At 46.2% G+C, this 20,912-nt stretch overlaps 1 protein-coding gene across 3 annotated transcripts in view; it reads left to right on the top strand.

Annotated features, from left to right (window-relative positions):
• Nucleotides 1-20,829, top strand: part of GAB1 (GRB2 associated binding protein 1) — a 115,148-nt gene extending 94,319 nt beyond the window's left edge. For 2 of the 3 annotated variants that reach the window (XM_061552264.1, XM_061552266.1), the window contains exons 4-12: nucleotides 1,436-1,784; nucleotides 5,656-5,769; nucleotides 9,021-9,352; nucleotides 9,935-9,978; nucleotides 10,094-10,721; nucleotides 11,801-11,885; nucleotides 12,737-12,875; nucleotides 14,570-14,695; nucleotides 15,641-20,829. In XM_061552264.1, coding sequence (XP_061408248.1) covers nucleotides 1,436-1,784; nucleotides 5,656-5,769; nucleotides 9,021-9,352; nucleotides 9,935-9,978; nucleotides 10,094-10,721; nucleotides 11,801-11,885; nucleotides 12,737-12,875; nucleotides 14,570-14,695; nucleotides 15,641-15,808 — 1,985 coding nt within the window. In that variant the 3' untranslated portion in view covers nucleotides 15,809-20,829. The remainder of the gene's footprint in view (nucleotides 1-1,435; nucleotides 1,785-5,655; nucleotides 5,770-9,020; nucleotides 9,353-9,934; nucleotides 9,979-10,093; nucleotides 10,722-11,800; nucleotides 11,886-12,736; nucleotides 12,876-14,569; nucleotides 14,696-15,640) is intronic. The other variant, XM_061552265.1, reaches the window with a different exon arrangement.
• The last annotated feature ends 83 nt before the right edge of the window (nucleotides 20,830-20,912 follow it).

Here is a 20,912-nt window from a genome sequence, read left to right as displayed (position 1 = left end):
CCGAGGAGGAGGGAGGGTTGGGGGGTCGTCGGCCGGCCCAGATGTTGCCTCGCCTCTTCCCGCGTGCGCGTGTTGCTGCTCGCACGCTTTCCTGTTTGCCGCGCGCGGACGTCTATTCATAGGCGGCCGCCCGAGGTCCGCCACAATCGATTTTGCCGCCGCTTCCCGTGTGCCGCGCCGGAAGATTGAGCCCGAGGATCGGGTCGCCGCGTCGTTTGCATTGCGAGGGCGTGACAAACGCGGCCTTCCTGCACCCGCCGCTTCTTGTTTGTGCAAAAAATGTTTTCTTTAATCCAACGAACGAATGCCGAGCAGAGTTGTAATTCAAAACTCGGGGACCGTGTAAGAAGGGGGGGGAGGGGGGAGGGCACACCCTTGCTTACTGAGGATGCTGAACACCTTCCTGTGTGGTCGTGTTGGCCCCTTATCTATATTTTCCACAGCTTGTCTTTATTGAGGCGCGCGGTTGATTGCTAGTCCCTTATGATTGGGATTTATCTTGTTTTGTTTTGAATGTTGCTGTTGAAGCCCCCACTTCCGCTTGGATTGGCCCGTACAATATATTCTCCCAGTAATATCTGCATTCACGTTAAGTTACAATATTTTTTATGAATTACATTGTCATGACATCCTGCGTAGCTGGAATCCGTCCTATTCCTCACGGGACGGTCAAATGTAACGGTTCTGTCTCCGCTTGGCTCACACACTTCATGCAGGCTGCTTCTCGAATGCCCTTCTGTGGCCAGTACTTCATCGATAAGTCGTCGTCGTCAAGTTTCTTGACTATAACCGTAACAAATGATGTTTCCAAATTGACGACAGAAACACATTACACTACACAGCGCAAAACCATCTGCATTTGTCGTGCGACTAAATGCCACTCTGTCTTAAAATGCTGTTGTGGCGTCTGGAGGAGGGATCAGGGGGTGGAAGTTAAGTTCCACACACGTGCACAAAACACAGACCGCAAACAGCTGCTCGCGCACAGCTGCGTTGACCATTGATGTCTCCTTTTAAAAACTGGGAGCTTTGATAGAGAATGTGGCTAATATTAGAAAGACATCGAGGCAAGGCTTTTATGGAATTGGTTCTCTGTTCATAACTGGTCCATTCCCATCCCGTCCCTCCCCCACGATGGGTTATGTCCCTACTTCAGCCTGTTGTGACAGTGGGGTAAAGTGTGTAGGTACTCGTGACTGCCAATGCCAGCGTAGAAGAGTAGGCCAACATATCCTCGAGCAGTAGTGGCGAGTACAAGTCATTTCAGGGCTGGACCCGTAGCTTTGTTACCTATTCACTGGACACAATGCTCATCAATTAACAGTTTAAACTGCGATTCTCATGAACTAATTGACTTCTAACTTTGCAAGGGAAGCCCCTAGGTGTGCCTAACAAACTCTTCCCCCCCCCTCCCCCCCGCTGCTTTGGTGTGCAGACGTGGTGAAGGTGCAGCACCCGATGGCAGCGCCGTCCGGCTTGGGCCCCCACGGCCACCACCTGGGCGGTCCGCCGCCGCCGTCGCTGCTCACGTCCCAGCCTCGGCTGCTGCCGCAGCGGCAGGGCTTCTCCTCCCACGGGCCGCCGCCGTCGTCATCGTCGTCGGCCTTCTCGGGGTCCCTGCCGCCCATGTACGCCCCGCAGCCCGTGCCGGTGCCCCTCGCCGGCGGGGCCCGTGGGGACCGGTGGCCTACGGCCGTGCCGCCACCGCCGCGCGGCTGCGCAGGAAGCGACGACGACCAGAGCGACTACCTGTGCCTCACGGAGTTTGAGACGGCCAAGCGCAGGTGCGGCAGAGTCCATTTCTCTCGCTCTCTCTAGTTTGTTTTGCCCGTGTCTTACTGCATCCTGGGGTATAAGTGGTGATGAGAGTCACAACGATATTTCCGTTTCCCCCGCCCCCCACCCGATTTTATAATGGTTGTTATATCATTGTCCGGTCTCGAGACTAAGAATCCATCCGCATCTCTTGGAGAGCGGTGCAAACCCTTTGTGTATTAGAAAACAGTCCACGGAAGTGGATATGACAAAGCTACCTCTGAGATCCCTTCTTCAACTAACCTCTGGTGCACACAGTAGAGGGCAGTACTTTCCCACCCGTGCAGAATATGAGAGTAACGTTCGTCACGCAACAGATGATGATATTACAATTCTCAGCGCTGGAATGTATACAAATTAAAAACAGAACAAATGTGATGTGATGTTATTTTGTGCAGCCATTGGTGACTGTGCTGAGACCATCTAACTTTAGAAACTGGTTTAATCACAAGTAGCAGCCTAGATTCAAACCCAGTATCCCAGCAGCCTCTCTAAATAAACCAACGACAGCGTTGAGAGCAGTGTATCAGGATAAGGAACGTTTCGTTGTCCAAGCTGAAGCTGACAGAGATCTAAAGCAATCTAACTCAATAACCGCAACTTGTTAAACTATTTTAGTAGGGGCCTGAGGTGGCCAGGTGGCTCGGAGGGCTCATTATGTCCGTGTCAGATCAGAAACACTTACGGTTAAAATTGGGTTATTAACTGTGGTTGTTGGTTTATGGTCTCGGTCCAAACACCGAAAACCAAACAAAACCCTTTTCTTGAATTGACGTTGTCGCTTAATTTGCCTTGGCCCATGTTGATGGCTGAATGGTGTCAGTGTATCGGACGCGCGGTGGAGCACTTGCACGGTGGTCATCATACTACATCGTGAAACTAACAACTGGAAGTTTGATTCCTGGCCACAACTAAACATCAGTGGCGAGTAATATCTGAACTGATTCTGACCCTCCCATTCCCCCACTCGCACTAACCAGCGTGATGAATTATGGGACTCGATGATCAACACGCCGTGGGAAGGCATTCATCCAGCAGTGTATTGACAAAAGGTTTTCATGAATACTGGTCTACAGGAGGTTGTGGTTTCGATCCCGACCCTGACGCCTGCTCTATATTTGGAGTCTGCGTCTCTCTCTCTCTCATCATCATCACGGTAGCTAGGAGATGTTAACTACCTCGCCTGGTATACAGGATGGTCGTGATTTCGATATTTGGAGTTTGCGTGTCTATACAGTTTACTGGACCTTACTTGGTAAAATAAAGCAGTTTTATTTGAGCTTTTATGTTATAGTGGATTATGCAGGGGCGGTTTCTTCATTAGGGCGATTGGGCGACGCACCACCAATGTCATTCAACCACAGAGTCACGCTCGCCGTCACTGTGCCTCTGGATATAGTCCAATCAGCGTCATGTCACGTTCTGTGGAGTACCGCCTCTTTTTGGGCGATTTCACTCCGGCTGAGAATCGCCCCGAGTGGCCCCATAGACTTACATTCAAAGATGTTTTTTTTCGAACGGGGGCGCTCCAATGCATTCTCTATGGCTCCCGGGAGGGCTCGCCCTAACGTGCTTACGTCATCATACGTAAGCACGTTTCATACAACAATATAATTTGTCGCCACCTAGTGGAATCTTTAATAAAAGAAACTTGAGTGGATTGTATTAATAGTGAGTATAGAAACAAACAAGATGTATTGTAAGAGTCACTTTATTTTTCATTAATATTAAAGAAGTGAAGTTGCCTTTACATGCTTAAGCTGTTAATTTATCCATTGCATGGGTGGACCTTATCCTTATCAATCATCCAGACATTTGCCCCCCCTGAGAGATTTTGCAGGAGCCACCACTGGGATTATGGACAAAGAATTACAGAGAATGAAGGAGCCATAGTACAGTATGGGCTGAAACAATGTCAGCAGGAGTGACTCCAGAAGTCAGGATCTTGATTTATCCTGGAGGAATCCGAGGAGCTATGAAGCTCTTTTCCACAGATGTCCAGGAGGTCATTCCGTTAGCCTGCTTCGAAGGCTCATTCCCTGAGTCGATGCGATCCACTGCTGGCTGAAGTCATTTCACGACGAGATTTATTTTACCCCCATGACTCAAGTCATACACACATTATTATCAAGGTTCATCACAAAGCAAAACATTTGTTTTTTTCATGTTCGTCACGCATCTGTGAAGTTGATGTTTTTACCTGTTTTGCTTTGTAGTGGGCATTGCTTGCAGTTTGCTGCACAAGGTTATCTAAAAGTGTATCCAACACACGTCGTACATTCCCAGCTTTGTAAAAAACACGTGGCAGGGAACTTTTCGCTGTCTCAAGTTGAAACGTGGTGATGCTCGAAATCAATTTTAACTCAATTACCACAGCTCAGATCATTCGGGTTTAGCTCACCAAATTTGTTTGATGAGCCGAATCTTTTTAATATTGCGACATGTTTGGATGACTTTTTCATTTAAGAAATTTGGAGTTACAAGCGTATTACTAATCCTTGACATTTTGGTTGAGGCTGTTAAGACCATAACATGGCAATTGAATTAATTGCAATGTTTACATAATTGTTACAATATAATTGAGTAATTGAGTTATTCCTGAACCATATAATTGACGACCCAATTCTTTTAAATTATTCATTAGTGTGTCACTAATTGTAATGAGTTTAACGAATTGTAATAAGTGCAATGATTTGGGGAAGCCCCACCACTTTCTATTCTGCCTCTTCCAAGGCTTTGCTGCCTGTGATCTTGTGAGTGCTGAATTCGCTCATAAACATTCAGTCAAATTCTTACTACAGGAGAGTATTTTCCAAACTCTACTGCGTACATTTTCTTGAATTCAATAGGAACAATGAGGCATTATTTGGACAGGTAGCGATGCTTTGATGCATCGATTAAATACAAACGAGATAGTGGAAGTTGGAGAAAAAATATTGAAATTAAAATTTTCAACTGTCTGGGGATGGTGGTGTTATGGCGGTGAATTATCAGCTTAGCATTAACCCTACGTAAACATCCAAGCATTAATCCCATAATCACAGGCCTGACGAATGCGCCAATTGGTTTTAATTGTGTAACTTGGCTTAATTAATGTTCATGGCTGGTTGGTGGCTACAGTGGTACAGACAAACACGTATGTCATCTGCAGTTCTTTTGTTCATGCAGTTATCCAGCATTTTGTAACTTTTGTTGAATCTGAAATGTGCGTCATCAATGCTCGAGGCCAAGGGCCTCATTGTACGATCGCTCGTTAGCGGAGAAAACCTGCCTCGTTGCATTGTGCGATAAGGCAACATAATTGAGAGCTGCGCTAATGACTTTAATGAGTACATTAACGCGTCATCGTCATTCCGGTGGATTTACACAAGTTAAATTCTACACGAGAGCCGTACGCGCCGAGTTTATTTAAGTGCATTTCGTTTTTTTCAATTTCACATGTGAGTGGTGCATTTAATATCTAGTTTTTCACGTACAATTATTTCATATGCACATATTTTAACAAGTTCATCTGAGTGCACTCTGCTACATTTTACGTGTAATTATTTGGCATCTCATTTGATACATTATCACAACTGCTTGCAATGCAAATTATTTCAAGTCTTTATTACAAATTATTAAACATTCATTGGACATCATATTTTCAAGGGAAATTTGCCCTACTTTCATTACCTGTTTCACTTTCTGCACAGCGACTCTGAACGGAATGTAATTTATCATCCCCCTGTACGCGGCTTAAACTTTGGCTGGTTATATCCAGCGATTGCTTTTCATTTGCTGTCAAACTGCATGTTTTGTTGAGTAAGTCTTTGCCCGTATAACCCCCTCGAAATGAATCAGCGTCGCACGTGCCAATCCGGATGGGGCGTCAGATAGTGAGGAGGAGGAAGAGGAGGAAGACGATTACCTTCTGCTGGAAGATTTTGTAACCAAAACCCCCGAGGGGCAAGCAGAGTGAGTTGCGAGGTCGCCGCTGGCTTGTGGCTCGCTTCCGTGTCTCCGTCCAACTGGTGCTCGTTCGCTTCACAATCCGTGGGCTTTCATAAAACTCGACGATTTACCAGGGCCTCCAGAAAAACCTGGGTTACTAACTGGCTGCAATCTTAATTTGTAGCTTTCGTGACTGCAGGAATTACTCTTTGGTTCTTTCGGTAAAGTCACATATAAAGATAAAATAATAAATTAAATAATAGCATACGACGACGTTTCGATTGCAACACAAGCAATCGTCATCAGGTATAAAAGAAATAGCAACAAAAATCTAACTAGAAAACTATAGACAGACATATAAGCAGACAGATATCACAGTGTGCCGATGTGTGTTCTCTCTCTATGTATCTTTGTGATATCTGTCTGCTTATATGTCTGTCTATAGTTTTCTGGTTAGATTTTTGTTGCTATTTCTTTTATACCTGATGATGATTGCTTATGTTGCAATCGAAACGTCGTATGCTATTATTTAATTTATTATTTTATCTTTATACGGGACTTTACCGAAAGAACCAAAGAGTAACTGGTTGCAGTTTGTGGCGGGAGCGTGTTTCCCTGTTTGTGCCGTGCACTCAGGAAATTGTTGAATTTTAAGGATTCCATAATTGGTTCCCTAAGGTCTGTTGCGTTTTTTGGGTTGTGCCGCATGTTTCTTGCCACGTTGTCACGCCATGTACTGGGAGCTTCTTCAGGAATTCGAGATGCTCCCAGCACCTGAAGCGAAACGTCGGGCATCGTGCCCAAACAATACGTGGATCTTCACTCCAAACTGCTCTAGAGGAATTTTTCGATTTAAAGCTTTCGTGACTGCAGGGACTCATACTCTTGGGTTTTTCCGGTAAAGTCACGTAGGTAAAAATAAATAATAAAAATAAATAATAGAAATAATATTATTTCTAATAAAGAATAAAATAATAATGTTATTTCCATTATTTTATTATTATTATTTATTTTTTTACCTACGTGACTTTACCGAAAAAACCTAAGAATAAACTGCAACTTGAGTCATTACCTATGAGATCTTCACTCCAAACTGCTCTAGAGGAATTTTTCGATTTAAAGCTTTCGTGACTGCAGGGATTCATCTTCTTGGTTCTTTCGGTAAAGTCACGTAGAAGGGAAATAATAAAATAATAAAAATAAAACAATAAAAGAATTCTCACGATGTTTCGGTCACAACGCAAGCAGCCATCCTCAGGTGAAGAACAGGTCTGTCTGAGGATGATGCTCGGGTGAAGAACAGGTCTGTCTTCACCTGAGGATGGCTGCTTGCATTGTGGCCGAAACGTCGTGAAAATTATTTTATTATGTTGAATTTTTATTATTTGATTATTTCCCTTCTACGTGACTTTACCGAAAGAACCAAGAAGATGAATACGTGGCATGACCCAAAAACGCATCGGAAAATCTATAAAGACAGCACGACCACGAAAACCCACTTGGTATGTCATGTTATTTGATTTTGGAGTGTGCTCTCCAAATTTACAAGCTGCTATTTGTTGTCGTGTGTGCAGCCTTACCATCCGTGTCTCAGTGCAAACGCTTCCCGGCCGCTTGACGGGAAAACACGCTACCAGCCTGAAATGCAGACTTGTTTTTCTATATCCCGGTGGCCTTGAAGCGTGTGTTTGTCCCTCGTCCGCTGCCTGCTGATGGTGTTGCGCTGTTGTCTCAGCGGTGGTTTCCGGCTAAGCCGATCTGACTCGTGGTGTCACTGGCTCCAGCTTCATCGTTATTTGCAGTCTTTTTCCGACCAATCTTTGTTTCTCGTTTGGTCTCTTTCAATTCCTGGTTGTTGCTGCTGTTGCTTCTCTCATTTAATAACTGTGTGGTTGGTTCTTTATGTGGAGTTGTGAAATTATTTGTAAAATGGTGTCGTTAAAAGGCCAGCCCCCTCCAATGAGTAAAAACAACTATTGTGATCCTTGATAAAAAAAGTGTTTAAATTATTCATTATTTTCCATTTCAAACCTATTTCCTGAAATTGCATTTAACATTGAAATGTTTAATTATAATGGTGTGTTATGAGTAACGTGTGTCCATCACAAAGTAATTATAATTAGACATCTGTTTGAACTGTGGTCGAATGTTGGTATAACAAGTTTTTGGCAAAATAATTAATAGCTTGAGTGACCTTCAAAACAACTACAGCCGAGATTTTGCCGGCCACCTTGGGACTCTCAAATCCCGATACAATGTCTGCCTCCAATACCTTGGTGGACTTACGGGGAGGGTTAGACGGATGAAAAAAGTACGATAATACCTTTGCGCTGTCCAGCGTGTGTTATCAACCTCGCTCAAAGCGAAGTCTAATTTCTAGTTCTTTAATGATTTTTATTTTTACATTCATGGACATTCTATAAATTTCAAGTGCATCACGACCTGTTCTTGTTGTTGTAACTTCTTCGAGTCTTATTTATTTTTTATCCCCCTACAGAATATGAACACGAGTATAGACCCGGGAGATGGCTGGGAATTTTAACGAGCAAAGGCGAAGAAACTAAACTGTTTCCATTATCACGTGATCCTACAAACCTTAGGGGGGTGAGGTGCGGTGGAGGGGGGTAGCTCAATGTCCAATTGTCACCCCCGTTCAAAGCTGTACACTTCACTGGAGGTGATCAATGTGCACATTTGCTCACTGAGCCCTGCCAGCTTAGCCACCTAGATGGTGGTGAATTTATTCCATGGACTACTGCATTCTCTTCGAGAGGTCATGATGTGAAATAAGCACTCCCCTTCGTTCATAGGCTGATGGTATATTCACTAACCCGTGAATAAAAAAATAAAGCAAATAATTACCATAATTGATAGATGTAAAAACAAACAATACACGGCAGCTTCAGTTTATTCACCGGGCATGCGAAAGAGCAAACAGTCGTAGCAGAACCGCCCTGAGGTTATCAGGCAGGGGAATTTCTCTGATGGAAACAGTTTAATTCTGTCGAGGCACTGGTGGCCGTCATGGACAAAGTTCCATATCGTACGATCAGTGGGGAGAAAAATGGAGTGCAATTGTGGGAGAAAAATGTTGCTGTTTCTCTCCACCATCAAACAAACAAGGGCTCGAGCCAAGATCAGATTTTGTCTTTCAACCGTTTTCAGAATACTTTCTGGAAAAAAATGAAAAAACAAACGCCTTAGAGTTTTGTGGCTCACAGTGCAGTCTGTGTGTGCCCCCCGCCCCCCCCCCCCCATACTTTTGCACGCCAAAGCCGCGCGTGTTCGGAGCAACAGTGGAAGGGCTGCTCGGAGACTGACTGCAATGACAACGTGGCGTCCCACCACTCGGCCGCCTCCTTCTCCTCCAACGGCGTGGGGCCTCCGTCGCGCTTCCACACCCCCCCGCCGCGCCCGCCCAAGTCCACGTCCTCCTCGTCCTCCTCGTCGGGCTACTCGTCCGACCCGCGGGGTCACAGGGTGGCGTCGGACGGAGACGCCTTCCCGTCGGTGGCCCCGGCGCTGCCGATGGGCACTGCGACTCAGAGGAGCCACACCATCTCCGTGATGGAGAACATGCGCGCGCACCGTGCCGGGGGCAACCGCGGTGAGACTCGAAGCCTTGTTCACAATCGTAATAATGATAGTCGAGGAGATTTCTTCGAGCACAGGGCACTCACAAATGCCCTCTCTATTTCACAGACGTGTAAATTTTGGCAGTAGGGGTGCAATGTTGCGACGTGGTTTTACCCAATTGTGTAATTAGAAAAATTTCCAAATTTACACCATGACGACGGCATATATGGCCAACTCTTATTTTGAATGACGTCACGGTATTCTTAACGCCCGCTATGAAGCGGACGGCGCGTAGTATTCATGGTTACTGAATATACCCGCAATTAAAAGGAAGTTCCAACCTCTATTATGAAGTACCAATGTGTTGGATGTCAAAAGTGTTCACTCCATGGAGACTGGCCCCTGCCATGGGAACGTGGAATAATTTTCAAGGGGGCCAGTGGAGATGAACGCTGCTCAATTTCCTATTTGACGAGCAAGTAAGTTTGAATTGATGAGCATGGGGAGCACTTCATTCGACAGCGAATAGCCAAAGTGAAGTAAATTATTACTGTCATCATCGTCGCAGTCGTTGTCATCATGAAATAACACTTGTCAATGAATTGTGTTTCAGATCTGTTGCCCAGAGACGTCACCACATTTGCCGACCCAGCTGAGGTCGGTGATGAAACAGCGGCACAAGCACACTTCGTTTTACACGCAGCTCTCGGACACCGGAGTATCCAGCAGCGATATTCACATCGCCCCCCCCCCATCCCCCCCTCCCTCGCAGAGTAAATATCCGGCAGACGACGACTCGGACTCGGAGGACAACTACGTGGCGATGAGCGGGAGCTCGCCCACTCCCCCCCGCACCGCCCGCGACAACGGGGTCGCCCCCTCGCCCCTGCTCGCCGCCCCGCTGCTCGACTCGCCACACGACAACTACATTCCCATGAGCCCCGGGCTGGGGGAGGTGAGCGCGTCGCTGGGTGCGAAGGTCCCTCCGCCGGTGCACACGGGCTTTCGCTCCGCGACGCCGTCCTCCTCCTCGTCGTCCTCGTCGTCGTCCGCGGGCTCGTCGGCCTCGCTCCCTCCCGGCCTCTCCTCCACGCTTCCTCGCCGGGTGCCGCCCCCACCGACGGCGCTGCCCCAGCGTCCCGCTTCCACGATCCCGAACCAACGCACAGCGACCCCGCCGGCTCACGTGCAGCAGCAGCAGCAGTCGCCGCTGGGCAGGAATTCCCCGTCGCTGAAGCACCATCCCCGCGGCACGCCGACGATGACGCCGCCTCTCCAGCTGCGGCCCCTGCCCAGCATCGTCCCCAGTCCCCAGCAGCAGAGGGCGGCCAGCTCGTCGAGTCCCGTGCTCTCCATGCAGCGCCCGCCCGTCAACCGCGAGCTCAAGCCCGACAGGAAAGGTGACTTGCTTGGACGAACGCCGGAGTACGCTGATGGAAGCCGCAGCTTGGTTTGCGCGGCGAAACGTGCGCTTCGGTTGCGTAGATTGTTTTGCTGCTGTAAATTTCCACAAGATGAGCCACTTTGTTGAAATATCATTTGTGGCCTGGTCGCTTCTGAAACAGAAGCTAATAGCTCAGTGGGCTAGACCAGGGGTCGGCAACCTACGGCTCCGGAGCCGCATGCAGCTCTTTACGGGCTGTTTCTTAACGATATGTACGTATGTACATAGATGCATTGCGGCTCTTGAAATACTGAATTTTGTACCGAATTGGAAAGAAATGGCTCTTCTTGTTATTTTGGTTGCCGACCCCTGGGCTAGACCTTTGGTAAGATAAAAAATAGTTTCGTTTTATTTGTATACTTTGTTAAGTGATTTGCTTACTGTTTCCCATACTTTTCACTCCTATCTTGTTTTGTAGTGTTTGTTGTTGTAACGTTTTGACCTGTCCCTACTGGACATTGTGAAAAAGAGCTTTATAGCTTATCGAATTCCTCCAGTATTTGCAACGTTGGTGATGCGTGTGGCTTAACCTGCTGATCCACACTGTGGGGAGCTGAAGTTGGCACTTTGTTCAGTCGATTATTTGGAGCAGTTTAACGCCTCGTCGTTATGTCTGGAGCTCTAGCGATGGTGGTGATACCATGGTTGGATAATTGAAATTATTTTTGAAAATAATTTTATACTCGTAAATGCTCTGGGGATTTTCCCTCTTAAAAGTTGAGAAACGTTATTTCTTACATTTTCTGTATCTTTTACAGTTACTTATTTAATCAGCACGGCCAATCTTTTATTAACACGTTTCATTTATCATGTTACACCCACACAGACTTTAACAAAAGGAGCTGTTCACGGAGACTCGAGAGTGATTGTGTTATAAATATTCACACGCATCAATTCCAGATATCTTATGCATGCATCGGACTGAGCTTCGGCATGCAATATTCAATGCATCGTAGCTTTCATTCATCAACATCTCTTGGGATGAAAGAGAAGTTGTAACGCTCGTCACAGTGCCCTGTGTCTTCTATGTTGCAGTCAAGCCTCCGCCTGTGGATCTGCCAGATCTGTGCATGGTGGCTCCAATTCACTCCCCGGAATCCAAGAGCTTCTCTCGGCCAGAGTACGTTCAACGACGCTGATTCCGATCGGCACAGCAGAGCATTGTTATGATAACAATGATGATTAGTACATTTACTCTTCATTCTTATATTCTTATAGTCTAGGGCTATCGATAAGATGCTAACTTACGCACGGGTATTGTCAACCAGTAGGGGGTGATGTTATGTTCTTTTACCCAATTGTGTAATGAGGTCATTTGTGGGTCATTATTAAATTTGCCAAATTTTGACCGTGACGCAAGCACACGTGACTTAGTATTTTCGAATTATGTCATGGGATCATTGACGTCGACTATGAAGGCAGATTTATTTGTTGTGCTTAATATGCCTGCAATGTGCTCAAATCATGAAGCTCCACAACAAAAGCAAAACGCTCTACTGCTCGGCCATAGTACGTGTGTGTGTGTGTCTGCTCGGAGCGTCCTGGAGATGACGCGTTTCCTGGAAGCTCCTGCATGAATGTGCGTGTACGACGTGTGCTTGCGTGTTCAACGCATGTCTGTGCGTGTGTGTGGGGAGCAGTGGCATTGTGGTTAGCGCCCTGCGCTACGAACCTGGTGACCCGAGTTTGATTCTCGCTCACGGCCAACACCAGTGATGATTATCTGAACCGGTCTTGGGCCTCCCTTAGGTCGACTCCGCCTCAAATAAGTACCTGGTGCGGTGTGTAAACATCGCCACTTGGGGAGACAAAGGCGGCCGCGCGTGGTGTTGGCCACCCACCCCCTCGTGTGACGCGCCAGCCTTGATAGGTGCTCGTTAACAGCACTTGCCCCGCCAGTCCGTCAAGGCTATACGGGGGGATCTTTATGCTTGTTTGTGTGTTGTGGTGCACGCGTGTTTTTTCGAGCAGCACGTTCCGCTTCTCCTCGAGCCCGCGCCCGCGGCCGCCCTCCACCCACAGCACCACGTCCAGCTCGGACTCGCAGGACAGCGAGGAGAACTACGTGCCCATGCGGCCAAACCAGCCGTCGGATAACATGCCCAGCGCGGTAATGCCCAGCACACTGACAATGACGAAGATCCCCTAGTTATAGCCTTCACAGGCTGTTGGGGCAAGTGCTGCTAGCGAGCACCTATAAAGGCCGGAACGGCACACGAGGGGGGTGGGTGACCAGCACCACGCCGCTGTCTCCCCATTGGCGATGTTTACACACCACACCAGGTACTCATTTGAGGCTGAGTCGACCGGGGGAGCCCCAGGACCGGTTAAGATAATCGTCACTGGTATTGGCCGTGAGCGGGAATCGAACTCGGGTCACTGGATTCGTAGCGAAGCATGCTTAACCACACACTTACACACGCACGTCACCCACACACTCCGATGCTATATTATCATCAGCTGAGATATATTCGCTGCTGAATGAAGGCCTTTCTCCAATCTGTTGCCATCTCTCACGGTGTCACAATGCAACAATCCACCTGGCACCTGGACACGAGCGAATTTCATCACTCCTTCTTCCACGTGGATGTCATGGTCAGGCACATTCGCTCCTTTGACTGCCATTCTGTAATTCGTCTTGGCCACCAACCATTGTCCCATCTAGTGACGTGTCCTACACAAGGCCACTTACTTCCTTGATTATACGCTCCTCGTTCTGTCTCTCTTGCATTCCTGTTGCTCGTGTGCATACATACACAAACTGGAAAAATGTTTGTGAGGTTATTTTTGGTGCATCATGCGAAAATAGAAGATCATGCAAACATTTCCCCTTCATAAGGCACTCGCCTACAATGGAAGGAGGCAAATGTAGGAGGGAGAACAGCAAGTAGATTTCTTCACTGCTATTATTGTTATTGTCTACTTTTATTTAGGATTTATCAAGGAACTTTGGTTTCCTCCAGTATGTCAAAATACTAAAGCATGGTATATTGAATAAATAGTATTATCCTAATAATCCTGCCATTATTTAAAATACAATAATTTCAGATGAGTGGCATTTTTACAATTTTTTTTGGGGGGGGGGGGATATTCAGCAAAATTCCGTGAGAGAACGTGCAACATACTTTTTGGTTCTTTCGGTAAAGTCACGTAGGTATAAAATAAAATAAATCATAACATTTCGATCGCAACACAATCAATCATCATACCTACGTGACTTTCCCGAAAGAACCAAAGAGTATGGATTCCTGCAGTCACGAAAGCTTCGAATCTAGAACGTGCAACATGTCACCTGTGGCATTAATACTGACAGTTGAAAATCGCTGTCCTGCAAAGAACCCAGCGAGAGACCCTCGTTGAGGCTTAATGAGTGCGTAATATTAAGCGCCCACTTTGGTTCCTACAGTACGGCCAAAACCTTGCAGTTCGTCGCACTCAAGTCCCCCCCCACCCCCACCCCGGTCGTGATGCTGCTATGTTGCTTCGCTGAAGGCCGAGCACTGGGGAATTTTGGCACGGCATAATGTTTGCAATCATCGATGGCTCACGTGCAGTGCAACATTTCGTTCAAAGAAAATTGGGGGATTTTTTTTTTGAAGGGCAGTGCGTCCGTGGAGACGGTTAAGTGGTGAGAGTGTGTCCAATTGTGATCTCTCGGCATCGATTTGTTTGCTGTAAAAGTGAAGAACACTGCCGCCGCTGCTGCTCTGCGTTAATGCTCCAATTTGCCAGCAAAGCACACAATGCAGTGTTGATTTAGTCTGACATGCGTGTGTCTTTGCATTTGATTGTGGTGTCGCACAGGGTTCAAAGGCTGCAGTGGTGTGTGCTCCTCCAACTGATGGAATTGCTCCCTGTTCCGGAATGAAGAAGGTGGAATACCTGGCCTTGGACCTACAGCGGAGCACGTCACCGAATCCTCCACGCAAGGTAAGGGGGATGGAGTCGTGGCGGAGTGGTTAGCAGAATTGCGCTACGAACTTGCATCCTGAGTTCTAGATTTGAAGCTTTCGTGACTGCAAGGATTCATACTTTTAGTTCTTTCGGTAAAGTCACGTAGGTAAAAAATGAAATTAAAATTAATAAAAATAAAGCAATAACAATCATTATTTTATTATTATTATTGTTTTATTTTTATTAATTTAATTTAATTTTTTACCTACGAGACTTTACCGAAAGAACTAAGAGTTTGCATCCTGAGTTTGAATCTTGGATATGTGTGATATTTTAACTGGTCCTGGCTCCCCCATTCACTAGTTTGCACTGATCAGCATGGTGAAGTGTGGTCAAAAAATCCCCCATAAATGGCATGGAGAGGCCTTCATCTAGTAGTGTATTGGATGTACGTATTTTTAACTTCTTTCGCACCGTACGTAGCCAACCGTGCTCATCGGAGGTGCGGGGGAAGGACAAATAATTACACACAAAAAGCAGTTCTAAAGAAATACGTTTTCAATCTAGATTTAAAAGTGCATAGCTCCAGTTGCTTCCTAATATCGGAAGAGGGTTTCAGACGGCCGCAGAAGCGCACCTGAAAGCGCGCGATGCAGTGACCGTCTTTGTTTGATGGCTCGCCAAAAAATGTACAAAGGGCTGTGATTTTTTTTATATTGTAAAGCCAGCCATAGCAGCATCCCTTTCGAAGACATCTGGCCAGCATAGAAGATTAGGCCGAGATATCCTCCATAGAGAGTCTCTTCTGCCAGCAATTGCGTGATCAAGTATTGCATGCTGCACCTTTACCTATAACCTCTTTGCCACAGCAGTACGAGCCTATAATCTGGTTCTTGGATGCTCGGTGGTGGAATAGAGCTCCGTGTTTGTCCATCGTCGCGGTTCAACCTTCGTTCACGCTCGCCTTCGCGTTCCCCGCAGCAAAAGTCGACGGTGATGGTGGCCGTGGTGCCCTCCGAGAGCCGCGTCGACTACGTGGAGGTGGACCAGGAGAAGACACGGGCACTGCAGAGCACGCGCCAGGCCTGGACCGACGTGCGGCAGTCGTCCGAGTCGGAGACGCCCGCCAAAGCGTTCTCCAGCAAGTAGCACGCGCCGCCGGTGAAGGCCAGCCCGCAGCCGTCTGGTTTCTTGTCTTCTCCTACTTGAACTTGGAAACTAACAGCACTGCCGTTTGTAGAAGAGAGCGAGGAAGCTTGGGAAGAGGGCGGCGGTGGCAGGACGTGCAGCTGAGCGAGCGAGAGAGAAGGCCGATCAGAGCTGAAAGTTGTGGCCTTGCCTTAAAGACTACGCGTTGTCCATGAGGATATGAATGGTGGTGTCTGACCTGAGTTTAGAACCACTTGCTCTGCGTTGCTCAGATTTGTTGTCCTGGTGTTTGGGAGGCTGAGGACAAGAGTCCTTGGACTTGAACTTTAATACGGAGGTCGTTTTTCCTTCGAAGGACTTTTACAGTAAGTCAACTGGCCTGACATCGCACACAAGCCTTGGTCTACAGAGGCAAAGACAACAAATCAATGCCCAAGAGGTAACTTTCTCACGCAGACATGCTGTTTAAAAAAAATTCTACTCGTGGTTATATAATTTAGTTATTTACGGTTTTAAAGTGTGAAAATGTACTCTCCCAATGGAAAGAATCGACCTCGTGTTGACCATCGGAGATATAACTGGTACCGTGAGTATTTTTTTTTTCTTTACTCATACTTTAGATTGATAGGTTTTATTCTGCACTTGAACTAAACAATTAAACCTGCACGCTGAGTCCTGGTTTTAAAATAACCACTGCCAAGTATTTTCCAACCAGATATGTGTAGCCTGGTCCACCCTGCCCCTCTCCTCTCGCGAATCCTAACGAAGTCAGCTAAATAGACAATAAAAATAATACAATTCGAAGACGATGAGTAGATGCTCCGCGTTGTTGTTCCGTCCTCCTGAGGCGTTGGCAACTCCACAACAGCCGAGCACCCAAGAGGTTCGTGAATTGGAAAAACTTTATTTCAAAGTGTTCTTCCGAAGGGCATTAAAATTGCGTATCCGCAATAATGACCAAACATGCCCTCCACGTCACAACGCCGCAGCTCAATCTCTCAGAACGGAATTCGCCAACATTTTTATTGGGGGTGTGCCCTGTACTCTGCAGCGCACGTGGGGCTCTGGGTCCTAACCAGAGGTCGCAAACGGGTTTTGATTCCTTACCCGTACCCGTACCCGGCCGCACCAGGGTCGCAAATGGGTACCCGTACCCGTGCCGGGTACCCGTTCCCTACCCGTACCAGTACCCTACCCGAAATGAGTGACAAACGGTTACTCACCAGTGACTCACGGCCTACCCGTACCCGTACCCGGCCGGGTACGGGTAGCCGGGTATCGGGTAGGGTACGGGTATCGGGTACCCGGTTGCGACCTCTGGTCCTAACCCCCTGAACACCATTGACTTTCCTTAAAATAAAAGAACGCACCTGGCTTACCCCTAGCTATGACAGCTGTGAAATATAATACAAAATAGGTTCCCATATGGTGTAGAGTGCACAATTATACGTGCGATTCATTACAGGTAAGCCTACACCGGCGACATATGCAAAAGGCATTGTCATATTCTTTTTGCAACTTTTATTTTGGAACTCATTTTTATCGCGCATCGGGAACAGATTGTGGAATAAAAGTAAAGAGGGGGGAAAAATAAATGTTTTTGAATTGATGGTTGAATATCTTTGGTCGTTGTGACGTGTTAGCAATTATTAAATAATAACAATGCATTTACTTAAGGGTGCCTCAATTTTACAGACTTTAGCAGTGCCCGACAACACAGGACAGTTATAGTTTTTGCTACTCAAGCGTAAAAAAGTCTGCGTGTGTGTGTGTAACAATGAAGGTTCAAATGCCCTTTATGTAACTATCACTCTTCCATTATGGCATGGTAAACGTGTGTGCATTGCGGAGACGTTTAGGGGAATATTTTTCATTTTCTATGAATCTGCCCCCCCCCCCCCCTGTTTTCTATGAGAAAAGTTTGAAGATTGTGGATTTTTGTTGTTGTAACCTCCATGCGGTTTGTTATCCCCCGAGGTGAGACATAACCGTGCCGTCGTAGCAAACGCGAAGTATTGGAGTGGAGATTAATTATTTGTCGAATTGTCTTTGTGTTGAGGCAACTATCATAAGTCAATGCCAGTCACGTGTTGGCTATACATTTGCTAACGATGTTTTTTTTTTTGCTGATTGCTAATTAAAGTGTTTCTGTGCGTTTTGTTTGTTTCAAAGTGGACAACTCCAAAAAGCTATTTTGTGTAACTACATACCCAGTCACTATTTAAATAGAGACACAGGTACATCTAAAGGGATATGTGATGCATCATTTCAAACAGGTTCATGATGAGGTATAGATTGATTTATCACAGACTTAGGAACGAGTTCGGTTCCAGAGGTCTGTTCGTATGTCGATTTGTTCGTAAGTCCAACTTTACTTCTGTCGATTCCAAACATGTTGAACAGCATGTACGCTAAACACGGGGAATGGCTTTAAAAGTTGTATAATCTCTTGTAGATGCCACCGGTTCTTCATGTTCTGCAGATGTAGACGCCACTGGTTGTTCATGTGGCATCTACATGACATACGGGACAGGTTTGTTTGTATCTCTGAAAGTTCGTAAGTCCAATATTCATAAGTAGAGGACCCCACCTGTTCCCTATGTGTGGTATACAGCGTTGCCCCCTCGCATTCGTGGGCTTTGGGTGCTCCGGTTTCCTCCCACATAAAAAAAAACCTCATGAATTGGCTGAGAACACCTTCATATATAAAGGACCGCAGAGCTTGGGGTGGAGGGAATTTGGCAGCAGCTCACCCACATGGCTGTTGCCTTCCCCGCTTGTCCTGGGGTTCATCGCGCCTTGGGAGTCGTTATCTTCCGTCGCGAGTAAGCAAACACTGTGCAGCGCGTAATAACTCGAAATTATGAATGTGGTGAATATCAGCTTGACATTGATTGTTGATATTTAACCACATTCAAATATTTCATATTAAAAGGAAAAGATAAAAAAGTAAAAGTGAAAGCACAGCCTCTTAAGCACTAAACATGTCTTTTTACACTTACACTTTTGTGGGAAATGTCACGATTCACGCATGTTACAACGTTGAAGGTTTACAGTTTTTAGATCATGCTACTTGTGATACAAGATTAGTGGTCGTGTGAGTCCTGGGTGTCGTATGAATTATACACGTGTTTCCTCTCACTCCTGTGTTCATAACTGTGTACAAGCGGCCTGCAGTGCCAGTGGCATAGAGGGCTGCAACTTAAATACTAAACGTTCGTGACGATAGCGCAGGACTGATAATGGTGGCTTGTAGAGCATTACAGGTAAAGTCGAAATTTAATTCTTTCATGATGGACAGACTAATCTGAATTCTGGTAGGAGTCACTCGATGCTTTAACTAAGTTTATTATTTGGTGCTCTGCCTTAACCTTTGGCTTCTCCGCACTTATCTGGCCCCATGCCCACAAATCCCTCCTTTAGTTCCTCCCCACATCCCAGTCCTCGGCAATCTTCTTTGTTCGTGTTCCCCTCCATTCTTCATTCGACGACGTCTTCATCAACCCCCGTGCCCTCGGAGATTGCGAGGGCACGGGTTGAATGCAAGGGCACCTCAGATTGGTACGGTTGGACACGTACGGTGCGAAAGAAGTTCAACATAGTACATAAATACGTCGAATGGTGTCTTCTTTCTCCTTCCGAGGAACTTCCATTGTTCTTTTTGTTGATGTCATTCAAGATCTCTTAATTGATCATCTTCTCTGTCCAGGTCACTCTCTGCATCCATATCCACAACAGAATGCACGAAACGAGTTTTTAAGTGTTTTCTCTGCAACATAAAACTGGAATCACGATTTCTTATTCTTCGTCCGGGCAGGGTGCTAACGTTTATAAGCCACACAAGGCACACACGTGACCTTACCAAGACAACGCTCTCTCCAAATCTACTACAGCATGACTCTGCAGATGTGCAGGTGTACGGTAGTTAACCAGCGGTTTGAGCTGCCGGTGTATGAAGTCTGCTTTTGGTGCAGTTTGAAAATGTTTTGTTGTTTAGGGAACTTACTTTTCTGTCCAGAAAAATAGTGCAACAGCCTTGACATGAATGATCCCGATAGGTTTCTGTAAAGGCTGGCTTGTGGGGACGAACACTTTATTATTAAAAGCAAACATTGGGCAACAAACACGAGTGTCTAAATGTGACCACACCTCAAGACGACGTACAAAATGCCGACACGTGCATGTTAGTATATTGTGGGGAAAGGGATGATGAATTTTCGTTCCATAAAAAGTGATGTAGAGTTATGGAGAAAGCCAAGCTGTGGAAAGTGATTTCAGTGCTGATCAAAACATTTGGACAAGTATAAAGGGATGGAACTTCCAGAGGGTTTCCATGAAGGAGATACGAAATCAGCTCTTGTACAGGTGCTAGATGGATCGCTGCATCGCAAGACCGTGAAAGATGGGTGTAGCTTGAGGAGGCATTCATCCAAGTGGGACTGATCAATGATGAATCATCAGAGGTCTTCAGCCTCGACTTGAAAAGATGGAGTGAGCAGTGCAGAGAGATGCGTTTGACAGTGGGGGCAGCAGCAGAGATGGAGTGACCACTCTTTAAACGAAGTTTAAATGTTAACTCTCGCAAGCCTTCGCCGGTGACACTCAACATTTTATGGTCAGCAGTGGACAAAACAGCAGCTTTCCCAAGCTGCTTTCAGACTCTTGCACATGTGCTGAGATGCCTGCTGCTGATAGCACAACTTGTCAAAATGAGTCCAGCCTTGCCCAGCAATCAAGATAAGCTTCCCAAGGGATTGCCACAGAGACACGAACAGCAATGAATTTATTAGCGCTGAGCTTGGAAAAGCTTGTCTGGATATGGGTGAGCAGTATTATGGTATAGGTGCAGAGTTTGATATTGTTGATGGTAATTGAGTTGTTTATGTACGAGTTGCCTTCTTTTTAAGATACTTTGAGCACATGTATGCAGTTACATATTTATTGTCCACTTTGATGTGTTGCCATTAAGCTGAAATAATGCCATCAATAAAATGCAATGTTTGCTTTTTTTTAAAGAACAATCTCATTGTTTTGGATGCATGCTTTAAAGTGTCTGGTCATTTAAAATGGCATCAATAAAGTCTGATTTTATCTTGGGAATCAG

Source organism: Lethenteron reissneri, chromosome 16 (genome assembly GCF_015708825.2).
Source record: "Lethenteron reissneri isolate LAM-NWPU_2019-01 chromosome 16, ASM1570882v1, whole genome shotgun sequence".
Lineage (NCBI taxonomy): Eukaryota > Metazoa > Chordata > Hyperoartia > Petromyzontiformes > Petromyzontidae > Lethenteron > Lethenteron reissneri.
The sequence above is the reverse complement of the archived record's forward strand: the minus strand, read 5'-3'. Positions and strand labels throughout refer to the sequence as shown.